Source organism: Symphalangus syndactylus, chromosome 5 (assembly GCF_028878055.3).
Source record: "Symphalangus syndactylus isolate Jambi chromosome 5, NHGRI_mSymSyn1-v2.1_pri, whole genome shotgun sequence".
In the NCBI taxonomy this organism is placed as follows: Eukaryota; Metazoa; Chordata; class Mammalia; order Primates; family Hylobatidae; genus Symphalangus; species Symphalangus syndactylus.
This window is the reverse complement of record NC_072427.2, coordinates 144716074-144739653: the sequence shown is the minus strand read 5'-3', so window position 1 is coordinate 144739653 and position 23580 is coordinate 144716074. Positions and strand designations below refer to the sequence as shown.

Genomic DNA, 23580 nt, shown 5'->3' with positions numbered 1-23580 from the left:
CATCCCCTAGGTTAACTTGTCAGCCACTATCTGTGAAGCTGCTGGAAGGGGAGGAAGGTGTAAGGGGAGGCAGTGTTGTTACCACACAGAGAAACAGCCATGAATTCAACATAGAACAGCCCTTTTTTTCCTCCCTAGAATCCCTCAAGACTTAATGCTAATTTAGTTTATGCATGCCAAGTACATCAATGTGATATTTTGGTATTCTTATGCCCTCCATCTCCTGTTAATATATTGCATATGTTCACAAGCTTTCTCAATTTGGGTAACCAGAAGTAATCATTTCAATACAGTCTAACCCATACCACTCCCAGCACACCGAATTACTGCATGTAGGGGAGAGAAAAATGAAAATGATTGGCTCTGATATTTCTATATCTTTAGTTAGACAGAGACAAGTGTTTTATCCAGTTCTGTCTCTGCAGTATATCTTATGTGTGTTTATCTCTATCATAAATGCTGACTGTCTGTACAGCAAGGCCACTATCATCCCTGTGTACTTACTGAGATCAGTATAGGATCTTAACAGCTGGACTTCCATGAATCTGCCTTGTATTCTCCACTGCAGCCTTCACAGCACAGTTATATCTCTCTATAAATGCAAATCTTACCTTCTCATTCCCCTGGAACAAATTCATTATTGGATTTTCATTGTACATTAAATAAATTAGAAACTCTTATGTGGAATGAGGGCGCAACAGGTCTCCTGATCCTAGGCATGAAAACTCTGCAGCCCCATCTGTGTTTTCATTCCCCTTTCTTCCCTATAATTACCACTATCACCTCCTAAGTCCCAAGCAGAGTCACCGCATCTTCTCCTCCTTCTGTTTTACCTTCACTTGAGCGCTGAGCTGAGCTCAGGGCCAGCAGGGCCACTGACAGCAGAATCAGCAGCATCTTGCAGGAGGCTCTGGAGTTGCTCCCAACTCTGTGCTTGGAGGAACGTGGCAACACCCTTTATAAAGAGGAGCAGAACAATGGCACCTTTGAGCTCCACACTGGGTGGGCCTCACCACCTCAGAGACTGGGTTCTGCTTTCCTCATTGCAGGTCAGGTGTATCCCTTATTTCTCTTTGGGACTCTATCCCAGACGGATGGGTTGGGTTGGATCTTGTTTGTGCCTTATTTCTAAAAGGTACTACTATGACTTGAACAAAGGTTTTAAAGGACTGTGTCCAAGCAATCAGCACCGTATCATAATTGAACTTCAGACATCATTAGAGTTTCAATCTTTTTAGTAAGACTATTGTCTGCTTTCCACTCTACTATTTATTTCTGTGTAATATTTGTGGGGTCAGTGAAGCTACAGCCAGCAGTGAAGCTGGTCAATATCTCTGGCTCTTTATATAGCCTATTTCCATCTCTTGTGATGTGTGTGTACAGATAGTATCACAATTGGCTAAATTTTTGATGCAAAAGAGATGGTTTCTGCTATCTGTGTGATGGCATGAAGACAGCACACTCCTGGGCACACACAGATGACAGAAAGCTGCCTCACGGCCTGCTCAGGCTACAGCTATTGTTCAAGCTTCTGTGGATCTCACTCAGCACAGGCAAGACTTGTTGTTGTGCAACACAGGAAGGCCAAAATTCTGTATTTTAAAGTATCTTTAGGGGTTATGAATGCAAAATGGACACAGAAACCATAAGGAAATTTCTAGACCTGAGAAAACTGAATACACAATTCCTTGCAGGAGCCATGTGATATCATCTCGCCAAAACTTCCTTCATGCTCTTCCCTTTGTCCAGAATATTCTATAAAATTCACCCTCTGCTTCATTTATTTTAAGAATTGTATTGAATTCCTACCATTTATAATTAAGTGGCTACAATTCTACATTCAAATAGGGTAATTAGATACCCTCATTAAAGCTTCAGTTGCATTATATTGGTTTTCTTGATTTAGTCAGTATTTGTCTTACCTGTTTTCTCAGATTGTTCATCCACAAAGAGTATTTTTTCTATAATATTCTGATATGCATTCCTCCCCACATTCTTTCTGGTTCTTCTTTCTTCATATTTTATTTTCTGAGTCAAATTCATTATGTGTACTTTTCTTTATGTATCTGGCTTTTTTCCCCAGGAATTTGGTGAGATTTCCTTTATTTAATCTTCTAAGTATTAGGATATAGTACTTACCATCTTTATTTCATTCTTGTCTGCATAATTTCATAATAAATGTTGAGTTAACAAAAAGCCCTATTGGAGTCCTGCATTGTTAGCACTTCTTTCAGCTGCTGATTCTTCTATTATATCTGATAAATACCTGCTCATTAGTTCATGGAATATACAGGTTAGTCAGTATCAACAGCTGCCATTTAACACTTAGACCTTCTGTGTGTCTTGTGTAATTTTTCACATTTTGTGCATGGCTGATGTTAATTTGAGGACAGCTTGGCTGGAGATATGATGGAGGTAGAGAGGGTATGTGACAATAAATCCTAAAGACAGGCCTCTTGACCATTGTGGATGAGTAGATCCTGGGCTTTGCAGATGAGAATCTGTGTGGCACTTCAGAAGAGTTGCAGGTTATAGTACAAGCAGACTTCCTAATACAAAAGGCTTTGCTACAGATAACTTTGGCCTTGCAAGGGAACCACGAAGATTGGTATTTTCCCTGACAAAAAATATAGACGTACTTGAAACGGGAATACAACTGGCAATGAGCAATCCTGCTTAGGTGGCTTAAGTTAGACCATCAGGTAACAAAGGAATGTCAGAGACAAGGAGCAGCAGAGGCCAGGCTGATATTGCTTGATATGGTCACCAACTGAGGTTGCTGCAGGCCTGATGCAAGACAGACTTCCCCTTGGCAGGAGAGTACAGGAAGAGAACAAAAATGCCCCTAAAGATCACTCATTTCATTCCTGACCTTCTCCAATGTCAGCAATGAGTGAAGTTTATCAGGAAAGCATAAATATCAGCTATGCACTCTCCAGACAAAACAAAAAAGAGGTGATGGAAATGCAGAAAGGGACACTGTCTGTGAGTGAGGGTGGGTGGAAGAGAGAAGCAGGACTGCAGCAGGAACTTGGGTACCTAGCCGTGGGTGGCAGCCCTCAGCACTCCACTTGCCTTCTAATATCCATGTTCATATTCTGAGGTCCTGAAAGAACAGTCTTCAACATATGGAATTTTAGGAAACACAATTCAGCTCTCATAACAGCTCCCAACCTTTTCTAAGTCAAGTGTTCAGTGGTTCAAAACTCCTCACTCCCTTCAGGCACTGCCCTTTAGCAAATCGAGTTGCCTCTACTTTCAGCACTCATCCCAAATAGAACCACTTGCATAATCTTTACTAAAAGGTGATAGTTCAGGCCATGATGCTCTCTCCTGAAGGACTTTAATATCCTCAGCTGCTCTTGATAACATTCCCAAGCACATCCCATATCCATTCCCCTCACATCAGTCAGTGATCATTGAAAAGGAGGAATTAGATCATAACACTGTTGTGTTTCAAATGCTCCTAGGATTTTCTTCTGCACTTGTAATAAGATCCAAATTTCATGCCTCAGCTCTCTCACACTCACACATCTCTCTCTTTCTGAAGACTTGGAAGCTCTGTGAATGGAGCAGAAAGCAGTATCTTCCTCAACTTGATGTGTTCATTGTGTAAACCAACCATTCTGATAATACAGTTGTGTGTGAGAATTCAGTTTTGCGTTGACTTTTCTAAAAACTTTGGTTACACTGGTAGGATGGTCATCTTTATATTTTTATTTGATGTTGATGCTCTCTAATATATATATTTCACAATTATTTGAGCGTATTTATATTCTTTCCATTTATCCTAGCAAAGGCTGATTATAATAGAAAACATTTCTTTTTTTTATTATTATTATACTTTACGTTTTAGGGTACATGTGCACAATGTGCAGGTTTGTTACATATGTATCCATGTGCCATGTTAGTGTGCTGCACCCATTAACTCGTCATTTAGCATTAGGTATATTTTCTAATGCTGTCCCTCCCCCCCTCCCCCCACCCCACAACAGTCCCCGGAGTGTGATGTTCCCCTTCCTGTGTCCATGTGTTCTCATTGTTCTTCAACATTTACTATATGATATTCAATCTTCAGAACCATCATATTAGGGAGGTGTGATTATTATTATTATCTTAATTCTGTAGATGAGGTGACTTAGGTGCGTGCCTAGGTTCATATAAAGGTAGTGAGTGGAATGGAAGGCAGTCAGTTCTCAGAGCTGAGTTCTTGCTTACTGTGCTCCACTGGTTACTTGGTCTTCATTCATTTCTTTACGAGAAAGTGAAAGCAAATGAGATTCAGAGAACAAAAACAAGTTTCTCTTAGAATATTTTAAAGGTTAAATTTTCCTGAGACTTTAACAGCCGAGGTGAGAAAAAATATATTTTCCTGAGTAAACATGTTTGTTTAAAATCATAATCACATTTAAACATCTTCTAGTATTCTGCTTTACCCCTTGGATTTATATAAAGACACTCGAAGGAATTCATTCCTTTTTTTTCTAATTACAAAACCCTGTCAATATAGATCCTGTATGTACTTCCTTAATCCATGCTACATGCATTTTTATTGGGTGGCATATTAGCATTGGCAAAATTTGTGTATGCCCTTTTAAACTGACTAAATTTAATCCTTCTGATCACAATGATTCTAAAATTCTAGAAATCCAAGAGGGACTCTGGTCAGAGAGTTGTCTAAGAAAGGATAAATTGTATACCACTTACACAGCTTTCAGTCTTCTGCATGAAGATATCTCCTGTGTCCTGGCCCCAGAGCTGGTGTACCATCCTGAGTGGTTGGGGCTGCTGAAGGCTTTGGTCAAGTGTCTAAGCCTCAAGTGTCTAAGCCTCAAGTGTCTTGGCTTAAGGTCAAGTGTCTGTAGCCTCAGCTCGCCACTGTTATCACAATGTCAGAGTGTATTCTTCATCTTTCAGTTACACTTCCTAGCAGTTCATACAGAAGTGCAATCACAAATTATCTCATAAGAAATACAAAGCAATGTATATCACCCTCATACTTTTGCGATGATGTACCAAGTCTGTAAGCTGATACATTCAAAAGATGAATTTCATTACAGTGATCAATGACTCACTTATTAAACAGATAAACCTGTACCTATTTCTTACAAAAGATGTTGTCTCTTCTGCTTAAGAACCACAAATTATTATTGTATTTCATTGATTTTGAAGTCCACATGTATGCATATTTATCATCTTGGAAATTGTTTTTAAAATATGATCACGACAGAATCATTCATCTAATGTTTTCTTACAGTGGTACCTTGACATCCTCTCTTGAAGGGGTGAGGTCTGTTTTTACCCCCTTGAGCTTGGGTAGAACTTCGTTACTGCCATGACCAGTAGATTATATCAGAAGTGATACTTTGTGACTTTTGAGTCTATATCATAGAAATGCCGTGCAATTCCAAATTGTTCTTTATGGAACCTACCACATGCTGTGAGGAAGCCCATGCTGTAAGACAGAGATAGAACATTCATTTTAAAAATGATTGGATACAAAATTGTCTCTAAACAATATTCAATAACCAAGTTTGTTTCAGTGACCCAATTGCTATCTATATCATATATTTCTACACATGCATGGCTACATAGCTAAAGATTTATGGATTATTCCTATCTGCCTTGCATAGTGATGTTTCAGATGCTTAGCTCTTCTGGTACTTACAATAACACTTTGAGGATTTTTTGCATTCATGTTCACTTTCCAAAGCTAGAAATAAAATCTGAATGTGATTGAGTGACTTCCCTAAGACATATACTTCATAGGTAACAGCATAAAACAATGCAAGAAAAGAGAGAGAGAGAAATGAGAGAACGACCTTATTCATGAGAACAACATAAAATACCAAGGAACAGATAGCAAGAAATGCACAGGAATCAGCTGAAGAGGAATGATCAAACTTTGATGCAGAATATGCACTGAAATGTATGTACATGTAAATTTCAGCACAGTAAAATGCAATTTTCAAATAGGACTAATTTTCCAGGTGTTCTGGTGAAAATTGCACCATGGTCCCCTCTTCATGTCTGATTTTGGCTTTGCACATTCACAACCTCTGTTATTTTTCTATTTGTCATTCCAATTCCACAGTTTTTATATATATATATATATTTTATTATTATTATACTTTAGGTTTTAGGGTACATGTGCACAATGTGCAGGTTTGTTACATATGTATCCATGTGCCATATTGTTTTGCTGCACCCATTAACTCGTCATTTAGCATTAGGTATATCTCCTAATGCTGTCCTCCCCGCTCCCCCAACCCCACAACAGTCCCTGGAGTGTGATGTTCCCCTTCCTGTGTCCATGAGTTCTCGTTGTTCAGTTCCCACCTATGAGTGAGAACATGCGGAGTTTGGTTTTTTTGTCCTTGTGATAGTTTACTGAGAGTGATGGTTTCCAGCTTCATCCATGTCCCTACAAAGGACATTAACTCATCATTTTTTATGGCTGCATAGTATTCCATGGTGTATATGTGCCACATTTTCTTAATCCAGTCTATCAATGTGGGACATTTGGGTTGGTTCCAACTTTTTGCTATTGTGAATAGTGCCGCAATAAACATATGTGTGCATGTGTCTTTATAGCAGCATGATTTATGGTCCTTTGGGTATATACCCAGTAATGGGATGGCTGGGTCAAATGGTATTTCTAGTTCTAGATCCCTGAGGAATCGCCACACTGACTTCCACAATGGTTGAACTAGTTTACAGTCCCACCAACAGTGTAAAAGTGTTCCTATTTCTCCACATCCTCTCCAGCACCTGTTGTTTCCTGACTTTTTAATGATGGCCATTCTGACTGGTGTGAGATGGTATCTCACTGTGGTTTTGATTTGCATTTCTCTGATGGCCAGTGATGATGAGCATTTTTTCATATGTTTTTTGGCTTCATAAATGTCTTCTTTTGAGAAATGTCTGTTCATGTCTTTTGCCCACTTTTTTATGGTGTTGTTTGTTTTTTTCTTGTAAATTTGTTTGAGTTCATTGTAGATTCTGGATATTAGCCCTTTGTCAGATGAGTAGGTTGCAAAAATTTTCTCCCATTCTGTAGGTTGCCTGTTCACTCTGATGGTAGTTTCTTTTGCTGTGCAGAAGCTCTTTAGTTTAATTAGATCCCATTTGTCAATTTTGGCTTTTGTTGCCATTGCTTTTGGTGTTTTAGACATGAAGTCCTTGCCAACGCCTATGTCCTGAATGGTATTGCCTAGGTTTTCTTGTAGGATTTTAATGGTTTTAGGTCTAACATTTAAGTCTTTAATCCATCTTGAATTAATTTTTGTATAAGGTGTAAGGAAGGGATCCAGTTTCAGCTTTCTACATATGGCTAGCCAGTTTTCCCAGCATCATTTATTAAATAGGGAATCCTTTCCCCATTTCTTGTTTTTGACAGGTTTGTCAAAGATCAGATAGTTGTAGATATGCGGCATTATTTCTGAGGGCTCTGTTCTGTTCCATTGATCTATGTCTCTGTTGTGGTAAAAAGTACCATGCTGTTTTGGTTACTGTAGCCTTGTAGTATAGTTTGAAGTTAGGTAGCATGATGCCTCCAGCTTTGTTCTTTTGGCTTAGGATTGACTTGGCGATGCAAGCTCTTTTTTGGTTCCATATGAACTTTAAAGTAGTTTTTTCCAATTCTGTGAAGAAAGTCATTGGTAGCTTGATGGGGATGGCATTGAATCTATAAATTACCTTGGGCAGTATGGCCATTTTCACAATATTGATTCTTCCAACCCATGAGCATAGAATGTTCTTCCATTTGTTTGTACCCTCTTTTATTTCATTGAGCAGTGATTTGTAGTTCTCCTTGAAGAGGTCCTTCACATCCCTTGTAAGTTGGATTCCTAGGTATTTTATTCTCTTTGAAGCAATTGTTAACGGGAGTTCACTCATGATTTGGCTCTCTGTTTGTCTGTGATTGGTGTACAAGAATGCCTGTGATTTTTGTACATTGATTTTGTATCCTGAGACTTTGCTGAAGTTGCTAATCAGCTTAAGGAGATTTTGGGCTGAGACAGTGGGGTTTTCTAGATATACAATCATGTCATCTGCAAACAGGGACAATTTGACTTCCTCTTTTCCTAACTGAATACCATTTATTTCCTTCTCCTGCCTGATTGCCCTGGCCAGAACTTCCAACACTATGTTAAATAGGAGTGGTGAGAGAGGGCATCCCTGTCTTGTGCCAGTTTTCAAAGGGAATGCTTCCAGTTTTTGCCCATTCAGTATGATATTGGCTGTGGGCTTGTCATAGATAGCTCTTATTATTTTAAGGTACGTCCCATCAATACCTAATTTATTGAGAGTTTTTAGCATGAAGGGTTGTTGAATTTTGTCAAAGGCCTTTTCTGCATCTATTGAGATAATCATGTGGTTTTAAGAAGTTAAAAACTTTGAAAAGAAATTAGACAAATGGATAACTAGAATAACCAGTGGAGAAAAGGGCTTAAAGGAGCTGATGGAGCTGAAAGCCAAGTATCAAGAACTACGCGAAGATTGCAGAAGCCTCGGTAGCCGATGTGATCAACTGGAAGAAAGGGTATCAGTGATGGAAGATGAAATGAATGAAATGAAGCAAGAAGGGAAGTTTAGAGAAAAAAGAATAAAAAGAAACGAACAAAGCCTCCAAGCAATTTGGGACTATGTGGAAAGACCAAACCTATATCTGATTGGCGTACCTGAAAATGACGGGGAGAATGGAACCAAGTTGGAAAACACTCTGCAAGATATTATCTAGGAGAACTTCCCCAATCTAGCAAGGCAGGCCAACATTCAGATTCAGGAAATACAGAGAATGCCACAAAGATACTCCTCGAGAAGAGCAACTCCAAGACACATAATTGTCAGATTCACCAAAGTTGAAATGAAGGAAAAAATGTTAAGGGCGGCCAGAGAGAAAGGTCGGGTTACCCAAAAAGGGAAGCCCATCAGACTAACAGCTGATCTCTCGGCAGAAACTCTACAAGCCAGAAGAGAGTGGGGGCTGATATTCAACATTCTTAAAGAAAAGAATTTTCAACCCAGAATTTCATATCCAGCCAAACTAAGCTTCATAAGTGAAGGAGAAATAAAATACTTTACAGACAAGCAAATGCTGAGTGATTTTGTCACCACGGGGCCTGCCCTAAAAGAGCTCCTGAAGGAAGTACTAAACATGGAAAGGAACAACTGGTACCAGCCCCTACAAAAACATGCCAAATTGTAAAGACCATCGAGGCTAGGAAGAAACTGCATCAACTAACGAGCAAAATAACCAACTAACATCATAATGACAGGATCAAATTCACACATAACAATATTAACTTTAAATGTAAATGGGCTAAGTGCTCCAATTAAAAGACACAGACTGGCAAACTGAATAAGGAGTCAAGACCCATCAGTGTGCTGTATTCAGGAAACCCATCTCACGTGCAGAGACACACATAGGCTTAAAATCAAGGGATGGAGGAAGATCTACCAAGCAAATGGAAAACAAAAAAAGGCAGGGGTTGCAATCCTAGTCTCTGATAAAATAGACTTTAAACCAACAAAGATCAAAAGAGACAAAAAGGCCATTACATAATGGTAAAGGGATCAATTTAACAAGAAGAGCTAACTATCCTAAATATATATGCACCCAACACAGGAGCACCCAGATTCAAAAAGCAAGTCCTGAGTGACCTACAAAGGGACTTAAACTCCCACACAATAATAATGGGAGATTTTAACACTCCACTGTCAACATTAGACATATCAACGAGACAGAAAGTTAACAAGGATATCCAGGAATTGAACTCAGCTCTGCACCAAGTGGCCCTAATAGACATCTACAGAACTCTCCACCCCAAATCAACAGAATACACATTTTTTTCAGCACCACACCACACCTATTCTTAAACAGAAGAGACAAAATCTTCGGTAAGAGATAGGTACAGGTTTATCTGTTTAATAAGTGAGTCATTGATTAATCACTTTAATGAAATTCCTATCAGCTTACCGACTTTGTACATGATCAGAAAAATATGACGGTGACATACATTGCTTTGTATTTCTTATAAGTTGTGAATATACTTCTCTATGAACGGATAGGATGTTTAACTGAAAGGTGAAGAATACACTCTGACATTGTGATAACAGTGGTGTGATGAGGCTACAGACACTTGACCTTAGGCTGATGACAAATGCCTTCTATGGCCCCAATCACCGAGGGTGGAACACCAGCTCTGGGGCCAGGACACAGGCAACATCTTCATGCAGAAGACTGAAAGCTGTGTAAGTGGTATACAGGTTATCCTTTCTTAGACAACTCTCTGACCAGGCTCTCTCTTGGATTTCTAGAATTTTAGATCCATTGTGATTAGAAGGATCAAATTTAGTCAATTTAAAAGGGCATACACAAATCTTGAAAATGCTAATATGCCACCCAAGAAAAATGTATGTAGCATGGATTAAGGAAGTACGTACAGGATCTACATTGACAGGGTTTTGTAATTAGAAAAAAAAAAGGAATTAATTCCTCTGAGTGTTTTTATATAAATGCAAGGGGCAAAGCAGAAGACTAGAATATGTTTAAATGGGATTATGATTTCAAGCAAACATGTTTACTCAGGAAAATATATTTTTAGTCACCTTAGCTGTTAATGTCTCAGGAAAATTTAACCTTGAGACTATTCTAAGAGAAACTTGTTTTTGTTCTCTGAATCTCATTTCCTTTCACTTTCTTGTAGAGAAATGAATGAATGAAGAGCAAGTAACCACTGGAGCACAGTAGGCAAGAACTCAGCTCTGAGAACTGACAGGCTTCCATTCCACTTACTACCTTTATATGAACCTAGGCACGCACCTAAGTCACCTCATCTACAAAATTAAGATAATAATAATAATCACACCTCCCTAATATGATGGTTCTGAAGATCGAATATCGTGTAGTAAATGCTGAAGAAATGTTTTCTATTATAATCAGCCTTTGCTAGGATAAATGGAAAGAATATAAATACGGTCAAATAATTGTGAAATATATATATACTAGAGAGCATCAACATCAAATAAAAATGTAAAGATGTAGATCCTACTAGTGTAACCAAAGTTTTTAGAAAAGTCAAAGCAAAGCTGAATTCTCAAACACAACCGTGTTATCAGAATGGTCGGATTACGCAATGAACACACTAAGTTGAGGAAGATTTGGCTTTCTGTTCCATTCGCAGAGCTTCCACGTCTTCAAAAAGAGGGAGATGTGTGGGTGTGAGAGAGCTGAGGCATGAAATTCGGATCTTATTACAAGTGCAGAAGAAAATCCTAAGAGCATTTGAAGTACAAAAGTGTTATGATCTAATTCCTCCTTTTCAGTGATCACTCTGACTGAGGTGAGGAGAATGGATATGGGATGTGCTGGGGTAGGAATGTTACCAATAGCAGCTGAGGATATTAAAGTCCTTCAGGAGAGAGCAGCATGGCCTGAACTATCATCTTCTAGTAAAGATTATGCAAGTGGTTGTATTTGGGATGAGTGTTGAAAGTGGAGGCAACTCGATTTGCTAAAGGGCAGTGCCTGAAGGGAGTGAGGAGTATGGAACCACTGAACACTTGACTTAGAAAAGGTTGGGAGCTGTTATGAGAGCTGAATTGTGTTCCTAAAATTTCATATGTTGAAGACTGTTCCTTCCGGACCTCAGAATATGAACATGGATATTAGAAGGCAAGTGGAGTGCTGAGGGCTGCCACTCACGTCTAGGTGCCCAAGGTCCTGCTACAGTCCTGCTTCCGTCTTCCACCCACCTTCACTCACAGAGAGTGTCCCTTTCCACATTTCCATCACCTCTTTTTTGTTTTGTCTGGTGAGTGCATAGCTGATATTTATGCTTTCCTGAAAAACTTTACTCATTGCTGACATTGGAGAAGATCAGGGAAAGAGCCTGAAATGAGTGACCTTTAGGGGCATTTCTGTTCTCTTCCTGTACTCTCCTGCCAAGGGGAAGTCTGTCTTGCATCAGGCTGCAGCAACCTCAGTTGGTGACATAATCAGGCAATGTCATCCTGGCCTCTTTGTTGCTCCTTGTCTCTGACATTCCTTTGCTACCTGATGGTCTAACTTAAGCCACCTAGTCAGGATTGCTCATCTCTAGTTCCTATGGATAACAGTGAGTGTCTGTGAGAGCAGAGACACAAATCTCAGCAATACAGTGGGATCTGCTGGGACCAAACAACTACTCTCTGCCTAAGATAAAACTCATGAAGCTCAGCTAGAACCAATCCACTTTCCATAGGGCCAGAAAGAATTGCCAATTAGTAATGTATTCCCCTTTCAAGTACGTCTATATTTATGCCAGGAAAAATACCAGTCTGCCTGGTTCCCTTGCAAGGGCAAAGTTATCCGTAGCAAAGCCTTTTGTATTAGGAAGTCTCCCTGTACTGTTATCCGCAACTCTTCAGAAGGGCCAGACCAGACCCTCATGTGCACAGCCCAGGATCCACTCATCCACAATGGTCAAGAGGCCTGTCTTTAGGATTTACTGTCACATACCCTCTCTACCCCCATCATAACTCCAACCAAGCTGTCCTGAAATTAACCCCAGCCATGCACAAAATGTGAACAATTACACAAGACACACAGAAGGTCTAAGTGGTAAATGGCAGCTGTTGATACTGACTAACCTGTAAATTCCACGAACTGATGAGCAGGGATTTACCAGATATAAGAGAAGAACCAGCAACTAAAAGAAGTGCTGACAATGCAGCACTCTGAGAGGGCTTTTTGGAAACACAATATTTATTGTGAAATTACACAGACAGGAATGAAAAAAGATGGTGAGGAGTATATATCCTATTACTTAGAAGATTAAATAAAGGAAATCTCACCAAATTCATGGGGAAAAGCCAGCTACATAATAAAAAATACACATAATGAGCCTGACTCAGAAAATAAAATATGAAAAAAAGTACTAGAAAGAACGTGGGGAGGAATGCATGTCAGAATATTGTAGAAAAAATACTCCTTGTGGAATAAGAATCTGAGAAAACAGGTAACAAATACTGACTAAACCAAGAAAACCAATACAATGCAATTGAGGCTTTGATGGCGGTATCTGATTATCTTATTTGAATGTAGAATTGTGGCCACTTAATTATCAGTGGCAGGAATTTGATATAATCCCTAAAAGAAATGAAGCAGTGGGTGAATTTTATAGAATATTCTAGAGAAAGGCAAGAGCATGAAGGAAATTTTAGCGACAAGACATCGCATGGATCCCTCACAGAACTATGTATTCAGTTTCTTCAGGTCTAGAAATTTCCTGGTGGTTTCTGTGTCCATTTTGCATTAATAACCCCTAAAAATACTTTAGAATACAAAATTTTAGACTTCCTGTGTTGTAGAGGACCAAGCCTTGCCTGAGCTGAGTGAGTTCCACAGAAACGTGAACAATAGTTATAGCCTGAGCAGGCTGCGGGGCAGCTTTCTGTCATCCACGTGTGCACAGGAGTGTGCTGTCCTCACACTCTCACAGATAGCAGAAACCATCTCTATCGCATCAAATATGAAAATATCTGTACACACACATCACAAGAGATGGAAATAGGGCATAAAAAGATCCGGAGACATTGACCATCTTCACTGCTGGCTGTAGCATCGCTGCTCACACACACATAAACAGAAATAAATAGCACAGTGGAAAGTGGATAATAGTCTTACATAAAAGATTGAAACTCTAATGAAAAGTTCAGTTTTGACACAGTGCTGATGGCTTGGACACAGTTCCTTCAAAACCATTGTTCAAGTCATAGTTGTACCTTTTGGAAATAAGACACTAACAACATATCCCATCCAACTCATACCTCTGGGCTAGTCTCAAAGAGAAATAAGGGATACACCTGACCTGCAGTGAGCAAAGCAGAACCCAGTCTCTGAGGTGATGAGGCCCACCCAGGGTGGAGCTCAAAGGTGCCATTGTTCTGCTCCTCTTTATAAAGGGAGTTGCCACGTTCGTCCCAGCACAGAGTCGGGAGCAACTCCAGAGCCTCCTGCAAGATGCTGTGGATTCTGCTGTCAGTGGCCCTGCTGGCCCTGAGCTCAGCTCACAACTTAAATGAAGGTAAAACAGAAGGGGGAGAAGATGTGGTGACTCTGCTTGGGGCTTAGGAGGTGATAATGGTAATTACGGGGAAGAGAGGAGAATGAAAACACAGATGGGGCCGCAGAGTTTTCATGCCTAGGATCAGGAGACCTGTTGTGCCCTCATTCCACACTAAGGGTTTCTAATTTATTTGGTGTACAATGAAATCCAATAAAGAATTTGTTCCAGGGGAATGAGAAGGTAAGATTTGCATTTATAGAGAGGTAGAACTGTGCCGTGAAGGATGCAGTAGAGAACGCAAGGCAGATTCGTGGAAGTCCAGCTGTGAAGATCCTAAACTGATCTCAGTAAGTATGCAGGGATGATGGTGGCCTTGCTCTACAGTGGATCAGCATCGATGATGGCGATAAACACACGTCAGAGATACCGCAGAGACAGAGAATTGAATGGAACACTTGTCTCTGTTTAACTAGAGATACAGAAATATCAGAGACAGTCATTATCATTTTTCTCTCCCTTACACGGAGTATTTCAATGTGCTGGGAGTGGTATGGGTAAAATTGTATTGAGATGATTACTTCTGGTAATCCCAATTGAGAAAGCAGGCGTACGTAAGCAATGTATTTATAGGAGATGGAGGGCATAAGAATACCAAAATATCACATTGAAGTACCTGGCATGTGTAAACTAAATTAGCATTAAGCCTTGAGCGATACTAGGGAGGGGAAAAGGGGGCTCTTCTATGTTGAGTTCATGACTGCTGTTCTGTCGTACCAAGCCTGCCTCCCCTTACACCTTCCTCCCCTTCCAGCAGCTTCACAGACGGTGACTGACGAGTTAACTTAGGGGATGCATGGGGTGTGGTGAGAAGACCCTTTTCCCTGTAGAACACTTGTGAGTCTTGAAAGGTTCGAGATGTAACTTTTCCCATCATCCTATGCTTCTCTTCTAGATGACAGCCAGGAAGAATCTCCCTCCGTAATATCAGGTAAATCCCGATTCATTCTCAATCTGTTTTGACTGTCTTTTTCTGCTTATGAATGGATCAGTTCTCCAGTATCTTCTTATCAAAACTTTCCTTTCAGGAATTGATTAATGTTAGTGCCCCAGATAATATAAGCAATCTCCATGCAACCTTGATTCTGGGGATCATAAGCAGGCCACCAAATTGAATGGCAGAGATGCTTGGCTTAGATGACAACAGGAGTGCGTTTCCTCATCCCCCCGGCCAGGAGTGCCTGTTTGGAGATGACAGGCAAATGGGCAGCATCCTCATTCTGTCGCTTCTTTATACTGAGAGACCCTCAACTGCTTTGTTCTTCCACAGCTTTCCACTCCAGAGTTCTATGTCTTCACTGAAAATGCAAAGAAATTAGTGTCTTGGTCCCATTTCTGTGCATTTTCCCACTCAGCTTGTTACCCTAGCTGATAAAAATTTACTGCAACTCTTCAGTGAATCTTGTGTGGGCTTTTACTCTGTCTTACTCTTCTCTCTTTCTCCTCCAGGAAATCCACAAGGACCACCCCCACAAGGAGGCAACAAGCCCCAAGGTCCCCCACCTCCTCCAGGAAAGCCTCAAGGACCACCCCCACAAGAAGGCGACGAGTCCCGAAGTCGCCGATCTCCTCCAGGAAAGCCAGAAGGACCACCCCCACAAGGAGGCGACAAACCTCAAGGTCCCCCACCTCCACCAAAGCCACAAGGACCACCCCCACAAGAAGGCGACGAGGTCCGAAGTCGCCGATCTCCAGGAAAGCCACAAGGACCACCCCCACAAGGAGGCGACAAACCTCAAGGTCCCCCACCTCCACCAAAGCCACAAGGACCACCCCCACAAGAAGGCGACGAGGCCCGAAGTCGCCGATCTCCTCCAGGAAAGCCACAAGGACCACCCCCACAAGGAGGCGACAAACCTCAAGGTCCCCCACCTCCACCAAAGCCACAAGGACCACCCCCACAAGAAGGCGACGAGGCCCGAAGGCGCCGATCTCCTCCAGGAAAGCCAGAAGGACCACCCCCACAAGGAGGTGACAAACCTCAAGGTCCCCCACCTCCACCAAAGCCACAAGGTCCACCCCCACAAGAAGGCGACGAGGCCCGAAGGCGCCGATCTCCTCCAGGAAAGCCAGAAGGACCACCCCCACAAGGAGGCGACAAACCTCAAGGTCCCCCACCTCCACCAAAGCCACAAGGACCACCCCCACAAGAAGGCGACGAGGTCCGAAGTCGCCGATCTCCAGGAAAGCCAGAAGGACCACCCCCACAAGGAGGTGACAAACCTCAAGGTCCCCCACCTCCACCAAAGCCACAAGGACCACCCCCACAAGAAGGCGACGAGGCCCGAAGTCGCCGATCTCCTCCAGGAAAGCCAGAAGGACCACCCCCACAAGGAGGCGACAAACCTCAAGGTCCCCCACCTCCACCAAAGCCACAAGGAGCACCCCCACAAGAAGGCGACGAGGCCCGAAGGCGCCGATCTCCTCCAGGAAAGCCACAAGGACCACCCCCACAAGGAGGCGACAAACCTCAAGGTCCCCCACCTCCACCAAAGCCACAAGGACCACCCCCACAAGAAGGCGACGAGGTCCGAAGTCGCCGATCTCCAGGAAAGCCACAAGGACCACCCCCACAAGGAGGCGACAAGCCTCAAGGTCCCCCACCTCCACCAAAGCCACAAGGACCACCCCCACAAGAAGGCGACGAGGCCCGAAGGCGCCGATCTCCTCCAGGAAATCCACAAGGACCACCCCCACAAGGAGGCGACAAACCTCAAGGTCCCCCACCTCCACCAAAGCCACAAGGACCACCCCCACAAGAAGGTGACGAGGCCCGAAGGCGCCGATCTCCTCCAGGAAAGCCACAAGGACCACCCCCACAAGGAGGCGACAAACCTCAAGGTCCCCCACCTCCACCAAAGCCACAAGGACCACCCCCACAAGAAGGTAAGGAGGCCCGAAGTCGCCGATCTCCTCCAGGACAGCCACAAGGTCCACCCCCAGCAGGAGGCAATCCCCAGCAGCCTCAGGCACCTCCTGCTGGACAGCCCCAGGGACCACCACCCCCTGCTCAAGGGGGCGGACCACCCGGACCTCCCCAGGGACAGCCTGCCCAATAATCTAGGATTTGATGACAGGTATGGTTCCAGTTTATTCTTCACCAGGTGCTCTAATTGCTACAGTTCTCCAGCTTTATTGTGCCAATGAATCAGCTAAAAGCCCATTGACATTGTATTGTCCTAGAACCCATTTCTAAAGATTTGTATTCAGATATTCTGGAAATGGATAACAAGACCCTATATTTGTAATAAACTCTTTAAGGAATTCTGATGTTGAGAAACAACATTCCAAGTAGTCTGTCTTAAATTGTGTTGGCAATGAGGAAGTAGTACCATGTTCTCTCTGGCACTCTGTTTCCTGTGCACAAACTCAGAGAACTCCCATTTAAAGTTTTCACCTGAGCAGTGTTTGCTCAGTCCTGCCTCTCACCAGCCTCTCTACTCCAGTATTCCTGCCAAGTGGTCCCTGAACTTTCAGCAGCTAAATGGTGTCTCATTTTTTAAATTCTTACTTTTCAATGTGTACATGATTAAGCTAACAAAAAATACTTAATGAAATGGAAAAATATGAATCTAAATTTAAAGGCATAACTCATCTTACCTGCCTTCCCTCCTTCAGAAAACTATCACTGTTAACTTTATGGCATCTTCTCCTTGAAATATTTGTGTGTACATAGACAACTAGAATATTTTCCCCCCAGAACTAATACCATACTTTATATGCAGGTATATATGTTAGTCACTTAAAAAATACATTTCTTTGAAAATTTCCACATGAGTTTATGAAGCTAAGTAGATCTCTTCAGTGGTTATCTGTTTGCTTTTACAATTTTATACTACTCCGTTATGTGGCTGCACCGTGATTTCTTTAACCAATCCCTGTCACTGGCCACTGAGGGTGGTTTCAGCTTCTTACTGTTATAGAATATGTTCCAGTTGCCATCTGTGTAAATATATCCATGAACAAATTCAGCAGCAAGTAATAACAAGCTAAGAATGGTCTTATCTCTTCATCACGTAAGGAACAATTTGGAGCACATTTTGTGCAAGGGCGTCAAAAGAGTGAACACGCAAAAAATTTGGGAGGAAACACAGGAGGTAGAAGGGATAGGGGGAGAGAGGATGGGCTCTCATGTACTCTACTGCAGTAACACCAGTGAGGAATTAGACATTTCCTGCCATGTCAAGTCTGGTCTATGAACTTCCTTGTTTGTTTGTTTCAGGGAGTGAATAAGAAGATGACAGTGATTCAAATGATTCAAATGCCATGACATTGGAACAAGGTGGTCATAGCTCTAACTTCCATATACCAATAAAATAATCAGCTTGCAATTTCTGATTGTGGTGTCTGTTGCTCAATATTTGTGAATGTGGGATCTGAGTTCCAAGAAGACATTATAAGAACATCTAGGAACCCTTCTCCTTGATGCTCCAGGAAGCTTCCCTCCTCCTTAATCCTAATTTAGCCAGCTGCCATGCAGAAAGGTTTTAATGTTTCTCTACTTCCCTGACTTCTATTCTTTTCCCCCCCCACCCCCGAGATGGAGTCTTGCTCTATCACCCAGGCTGGAGTGCAATGGCAGGATCTCGACTCACTGCCCCCTGCATCTCCTGGGTTCAAGCTGTCCTCCTGCCTCAGCCTTCTAAGTATCTGAGATTATAGGTGCCCACCATCATGCACAGCTAATTTTTGTATTTTTAATAGAAATGGGGTTTCCCCATGTTGACCAGGCTGGTCACCGTCCCCTGACCTCAGGCCGTCTTCTTGCCTCGGCCTCTGAAACTACTGGGATTATATGTGTGAGTCACCATGCCTGGCCCTTCCCTGACTTCTATAGCATAAATTGAAATTTTAAAATTATTTTCTGATTGTTTACTGATATTCCAGTGATCTTAAGGACAGAAAACACAACAAATGCAACAAAGTCACAGAAGCTGAATGAAATCCTTATAATTTCTAAGAAACTGAGTTTGGTTTCAAGGGAATGAATATGGCTCTATGCTTCTTATCCCCAGAACCCTCTCTATCTCATTGGCCCTATTGTAACAGTGATCACTTCTCTCCCTTCCTACGTTCCTCACCTTTCTTCAATGAAACCTGAATGGATTTCATTAGAGAGACAGCATGATTTTAAGGAGCAAAACTTTGGACACTCTCAGGTTTTAATTAAGACCTAACTCTTTTCCTTACTATCTCTGGAGTCTTAAAAGGCTACCTAGAGATCAACGAGACAGAAAGTTAACAAGGATACCCAGGAATTGAACTCAGCTCTGCACCAAGCAGACCTAATAGACATCTACAGAACTCTCCACCCCAAATCAACAGAATATACATTTTTTTCAGCACCACACCACACCTATTCCAAAATTGACCACATAGTTCGAAGTAAAGCTCTCCTCAGCAAATGTAAAAGAACAGAAATTATAACAAACTGTCTCTCAGACCACAGTGCAATCAAACTAGAACTCAGGATTAAGAAACTCACTCAAAACCACTCAACTACATGGAAACTGAACAATCTGCTCCTGAATGACTACTGGGTACATAACGAAATGAATTCAGAAATAAAGATTTTCTTTGAAACCAATGAGAACAAAGACACAACATACCAGAATCTCTGGGACACATTCAAAGCAGTGTGTAGAGGGAAATTTATAGCACTAAATGCCCACAAGAGAAAGCAGGAAAGTTCTAAAATTGACACCCTAACATCACAATTAAAAGAACTAGAAAAGCAAGAGCAAACACATTCAAAACTAGCAGAAGGCAAGAAATAGCTAAGATCAGAGCAGAACTGAAGGAAATAGAGACAAAAAACCCTTCAAAAAATTAATGAATCCAGGAGCTGGTTTTTTGAAAAGATCAACGAAATTGATAGTCCGCTAGCAAGACTAATAAAGAGGAAAAGAGAGAAGAATCTAATAGATGCAATAAAAAATGAAAAAGGTGATATCACCACCAATCCCACAGAAATACAATCTACCATCAGAGAATACTACAAACACCTCTTCGCAAATAAACTAGAAAATCTAGAAGAAATGTATAAATTCCTCGACAAATACACCCTCCCAAGACTAAACCAGGAAGAAGTTGAATCTCTGAATAGACCAATAACAGGCTCTGAAATTGTGGCAATAATCAATAGCTTACCAACCAAAAAGAGTCCAGGACCTGATGGATTCACAGCCGAATTCTACCAGAGGTACAAGGAGGAACTGGTACCATTCCTTCTGAAAATATTCCAATTGACAGAAAAAGAGGGAATCCTCCCTAACACATTTTATGAAGCCAGCATCGTCCTGATACCAAAGCCTGGCAGAGACATAACCAAAAAAGAGAATTTCAGACCAATATCCTTGATGAACATTGATGCAAAAATCCTCAATTAATACTGGCAAAACGAATCCAGCAGCACATCAAAAAGCTTATACACCATGATCAAGTGGGCTTCATCCCTGGGATGCAAGGCTGGTTCAACATACGCAAATCAATAAATGTAATCCAGCATATAAACAGAACCAAAGACAAAAACCACAGTTTTGTTTACATTTACTGTTTATTGTCATCTCTTCTTTCATTCTCCTCATCCTTGGGTATTAATTTCCTCTGTGTTTCTTTATTATAATTTTATTAGACATTGGGAAAAGAGCAAAAATCAATGCATGTGTTCAATGCACTGTGCATTCCAATACCCTGAGTATAGAGACAAATTCCTTATCACAGTTTATAGCAGGTTCTACAGATGATCTTTTTGTTTATGTCTCTTTCTATTTAAGTGTATTCAAGTGAATCTGCAAGGCAGATTGCTATTACCTGTGTTCCTAATTTTATCAGAAGAATCTGCTGCTGTCTTTTCTTCCCTGGCTGCATTAAATGTAACAGGACCATGACTTGATAATCACATGTTTATTTTTTACAACGTTATTGAGTAAACATCTAGCAACAATTTTAAATGATGAATACATTTTTATACTCTAATAGTCTAACAAATATAATTTTTAATAGCAAATGTATGTTGTTTCAAGTCTACTACTTATCCATCTTTAGAACTGTCAAAGCAAATCTCTCCATATTATAAAAAAAATCTTTTGTGCCTTTTAGTAAACAGACATAGTCAGAAACAGAAGTTTATGATATGATACATAAACGGTTCAAATTTATCCTACATTTTTAATAACCTTATTTTTTAGCTAAACTTTGGTCTATATTCACATTTTCTTGATTGAAACATGCCATTGTGCATTTTAGTTCAGCAATTAAAGGCTTATTTAACTAACAAGATTGACATATGGCTTTTGTCAGATTAGGATGATCTACAAAGCTTCTGAAGCTTGAACTTTGGGGTCCTTCATGTGCACAGACCCTTTCCAAGACCCTGCTTAGAATGAACAGAATAAAAAGAGATTTAAAAGCTTCATGAACTAGCAGTGGTCTTCTTTGTACCAACTCCTTTACTCAAGCCTTTATGTATTTTTCTGTCTTGCACTTACCCATGGGGATCATAAGATTTCAAGACCTTCTCCTCCCTAAAACAAACTCCAATCGTTTGAGAGATATCTGAATTTTTTTCAGAGAAGACTTGGGAAGAGCTACAGAAGCAAATTTCTAAATAATCTGATTCTCATGTCTACAAATAATAGCTCTCCTCCAGCACTGCTGTAAATGTACTGTGGGATTGCAGATTGTACAATCTATAATCTAAACTAAAGAATGTACTTTGGTGGTGACTGAAGGGCCTATTGAAACGTGGTATGCCTTTAGATTCTTGCTCTTCCACTAGTTTTTCCTTTGAAGAACACACTCCCTGCAGAATGGCACCTTCCCTTAGTATTTCTTGTGTTTCTACCTCTAAGCATGGAAGGAATGGTCAATGTTAGCAATGTGATCTTTCCTTTACAACTTACAGTGGGGTAAGTACAATTCTCAAGTTTGACTATAAAAGCAAGGGCAGCTTCATGGCCCTAATCCATTTGGGCATTTCTGCTAGTGTCCTGGACCCATCTGTCTCCACACCTGTGTATCCAGAGATGGTGCTAACTGTGGCAATTACCAACACATGGAGGTTCTTTGATTTTTAATAGGAAGAGTCATTTATTTCCCCAGAGGTTTTCTCTTTAAATGAAAACACTCTTTCCTTGATTTATAGGACATATCAGTGTTGTTTATTCTGAAGAGTCCATGATTGGAACACCATGTAAGGCCATAGATTTTTGTATTCTTTCTTTGTTCCTGCTCTTTGGTTTTCCTTAGGAGGGATTCTACGACAGACTTACAAAGCAAGACTCTGGAACTCTGCCCCCATTTTGTACCCTTCTCACCCAGACATCATGTTTGCTTAGCTGCATCCACTCTTGGGGACAAGAGAGAATATGGTGGTAGCTCATGAGGACAGGTCTAGTTTGCAGCCACAGCCTAAGACTCTACTGAATAAACACCTGAATTTTAAGTCTCCCCAAAGGTGTGCAACAGCTTTGGGGGAACTTTAACGCTTTACCTCCTGTTATCTTTGGAATGGAGCAAAAACTAAAAGTGTTACATGGGAAATTTGTTTCAATTCTACCACCTGGTACTCAGATTACAACCATTTCCCAACCCTACTTGTTAATGAGTTAGATACAAGAGGAAGATTTATTGACGACTTGTCATACATTTTGGTCAACATGGCAGCTATTGATATGATTTTTTACATTATTAACTGAAGAAAAATGGATACCTTTTACAAACATTATAAGACTACAAAACAAAAATAAATCCAAAAGAACCAAATTAGGATTGTAATGTGGAAGCCTAATGACTTTCCATCAGAACTCTCATATAATTGCCCTGTTTGACAAGAGAAATGAGCAAGGGCAAGGTCGTGGTGAAGGACTCTGCTGAAGCTTTCCCAGGGATTCTTCTACTAAAGTTTTGGCTTTCTCAAAATATTCTCAGAATAAGCAGATACTGTCATTCTACAGAAAGTCAACCAGCAAAATGACTTGAGCTTTCCAATAAACTCTTGCCATGATCTTTGTGCTCTCCTCATCCACTGTTGTTTTGACTGGACTTTTCCACCTCCTGGTAGCCATTCCTTTGATTGTATTTGTTTTCTGGGTTTTACTGGTAAAGTCACATGTTGTCTCCTGTTATAACTCATTGAAGATGTGCTTACGGTCTTCATTGCTCATATTTAGATTTTTAGGGAAAGTTCTGCTCTTGTCTGTACTTGATCTTGGTGACACAGGTTGGGCGTCCATTAAGTGAAAAGTTTACTAAACTTTAATCATTCAGTTAGAATCATGTAAACTGAACCAACTGAGAAGTCTGCAGTGTTGGCTATTGTGTGTGCTGCTAATCATCACACATGTTCTCTTAGGGTATAAAGAAGATGAATGTGTACCTTGCAATATGACATGGGTCATCTGTCACTGTAGGCTTTAGGTTCAACATTGCCTCATTCCTTCATGAAATGAGGGGCTCCTCATTGAAT

At 41.0% G+C, this 23580-nt stretch overlaps 1 protein-coding gene across 1 annotated transcript in view; it reads left to right on the top strand.

Moving 5' to 3' along the window:
* Positions 1-18442, top strand: part of LOC129481680 (basic salivary proline-rich protein 1-like) — a 77674-nt gene extending 59232 nt beyond the window's left edge. The window contains exon 3 of the mRNA XM_063638517.1: positions 15561-18442. Coding sequence (XP_063494587.1) covers positions 15561-17170 — 1610 coding nt within the window. The 3' untranslated portion in view covers positions 17171-18442. The remainder of the gene's footprint in view (positions 1-15560) is intronic.
* Positions 18443-23580: the final 5138 nt, after the last annotated feature.